The following is a 2275-nucleotide window of genomic DNA, read 5'->3' as shown; positions in this document are numbered from 1 at the left end:
TCCATCTTACCAACTAAACAGTATCCATGTATCAGTGTGTTGTAATCACGGACAAAAGGCTTCACACCCATGTGTACCATCAGGTCGAAGATATCCTGGGCTTCCATAACCCTTCCCTCTTTGCAAAGGTGGTCCATAATTATGTTGAAGAACACGGTATCAGGATAGATGCCACGATTCAACATTTCAGAAAATATTTCATGAACCCTCTCCCATGCGCCACAAGAACAAAAACCACTTATAAGGGTGCTGAAAACTATGATATCAGGATCTAATCCTTCGGTTATCATTTGATTGTATTGGTACATAGCATCATCCATTCGGCCCATGCTGCAAAGCAAGTTTACAACCACTCCATAGTTCGCTACATTAGGGTTCAATCCTTGCTGCCGCATTTTTGTAAATATATGCATTACGTCACTAACCATTTCTTCTTGAGCACATGCAGATATGAGTATGTTGTAGACATGATGATCTGGTGCAATACCATTTTCTACCATCAAATCAATGAGACAATGCATATCATGAAAAGATTTTTCCATAGCATACCCATGCAGTAGAATACTGTAGGTATAAACATCCGGTTTTTGGCCCAAACTGATCATAGAATCAAAAATCTTCCTAGCTTCTGCGCATCTTCCGCTCTTGCAAAGATAATCCATCTGTATAGTGTAAGTTACAACATTTGGTTGAACACCATTTCTAGACATTTCCTTGAAAATCCGATCCACCTCTTCGCACTGTCCTAATAAATAATATCCATGTATCAGACTATTATATGTGGCAACATCTGGCAGAATTCTTCTATCAAGCATCTGTTGAAGAACCTCCTCAGCCTTGTCCATTGCATGAACCTTGCACATGCCAGAGATGATGGAACGACAGGTCACAACATCCGGTGATATCCCCTGACGCAGCATTTCAGAAAATAGGGTGTAAGCTTTGCCCACCTCACCCTCTTTCAACAGGCCATCAACTACGGTGTTATAGGACACCACATTAGGTTGGCAGCTACCTCCATGCTGTACCATCATGTGAATCAGCTCAAGAGCCTCTTGGCTTCTCCTTTCGTTGCAAAGACCCTTGAAAAGAATGTTGTAGGAGAAATTGTTGGGTACGCAGTTAAACATGGGCATTATTCGGAGTACGATGTCCATTGCATAGCTGGTCTTGTTCTCTGCACATATGGCCTTGAGTAGGTGGCTGAAAGTGATCATAGCATCTGCAGTAAATCCCATCTTGATGATGTGTCCCATGGCAGTGTGTCCAAGGTCCAGGCGGCCAGCGCGGCAGCAGCAGTCGACCAGAATGGCATAGGTGATACTGCAGGGCGCCACCTTGGACCTTGCGACGCGGTTGAAGAGGGAGACGCCGAGCGCAGGGCAATCATGGCAGACAACGGTGAGGAGGCAGTTGATGGCATGGATCGAGGAGCGCCCAGCAACCTGGAGCAATTCGTCAAACAGGTGGAGTGCGTCCTCGGTGCCAATGTCTCCGGCGTGGTACGGAGCCTTGATGTTCTGCTCTAAGATGCGTCTGCTGACGGGGACAAAGCGGCGGCTCATAGCTCCACCTGGCCGGAAGAATCCCTCGAGGGGATAGGATGGCGCCGCCGCCGCTCACCACCGGCGCAGCCTGGGCATGAACCTGGGGTTAGAAGGAAGGAAAGCAGAGCAAGATGGACGAGATGCCAGGATGCTCACCTTCGAGTTGCAGCTGCTGCAGTAGGTAAATGCGCTGTACAGGAGATCTGGCCGCCGGCGAGCTGGTCGACACGGCCGCAGCGTTGAGGAGGAGATCTCCGCGCTCGGTGCTGGCTGCGGCGGCCCTGACGAGAATACGGCCTTCCGTCGCCGCGCGCTGCGTCCCCGACGCCGGTGAGGACGACCGACACCACTCTGTACTTCCGCCGCCGCCACTGGCCTGAGACCTCGGCTCTCTTCCCCCTGAAGAAGTGGCCTTTTGTTGAATAAAAACATATCGGAGCCCGAGTGCGAGTAGTCTTTTTGAAGACGATGTTTCTTTTTTTAGTAAGACAAAAAAAAGGCTCACGGACTGGATACAAAAGCAACACCACACACACTAGACTGGATACAAAGATGATAAAGATACCACCAAGAAAACGAACGATAAGTAACAAAGCACCACTTCAGATAAATAAACAAGGACACAGCAGAACATCGACGAGCCGAAGTCTGCAAATCGGTGTGTTCAGGAAGGGCACGACATCGGAGCGCCGCCACCGTCCGATCGAAGTGATCCCGGATTTCACCCG

The 2275-nt window shown here is 49.1% G+C and overlaps 1 protein-coding gene across 1 annotated transcript; it reads right to left on the bottom strand.

Annotated features, from left to right (window-relative positions):
* On the bottom strand, positions 1-1996 carry LOC123172794 (protein Rf1, mitochondrial; the record flags this gene model as incomplete). Its single annotated transcript, XM_044589704.1, is given in 2 exon segments — positions 1-1635; positions 1704-1996. A coding segment is annotated over 1 exon segment (1565 nt), but the record flags the coding sequence as incomplete, so codon positions are not given.
* Positions 1997-2275: the final 279 nt, after the last annotated feature.

The sequence above is a fragment of the Triticum aestivum genome, unplaced genomic scaffold (assembly GCF_018294505.1).
Source record: "Triticum aestivum cultivar Chinese Spring unplaced genomic scaffold, IWGSC CS RefSeq v2.1 scaffold259705, whole genome shotgun sequence".
Taxonomy (NCBI): Eukaryota; Viridiplantae; Streptophyta; class Magnoliopsida; order Poales; family Poaceae; genus Triticum; species Triticum aestivum.
This window is presented reverse-complemented; position numbering and strand designations above follow the sequence as displayed.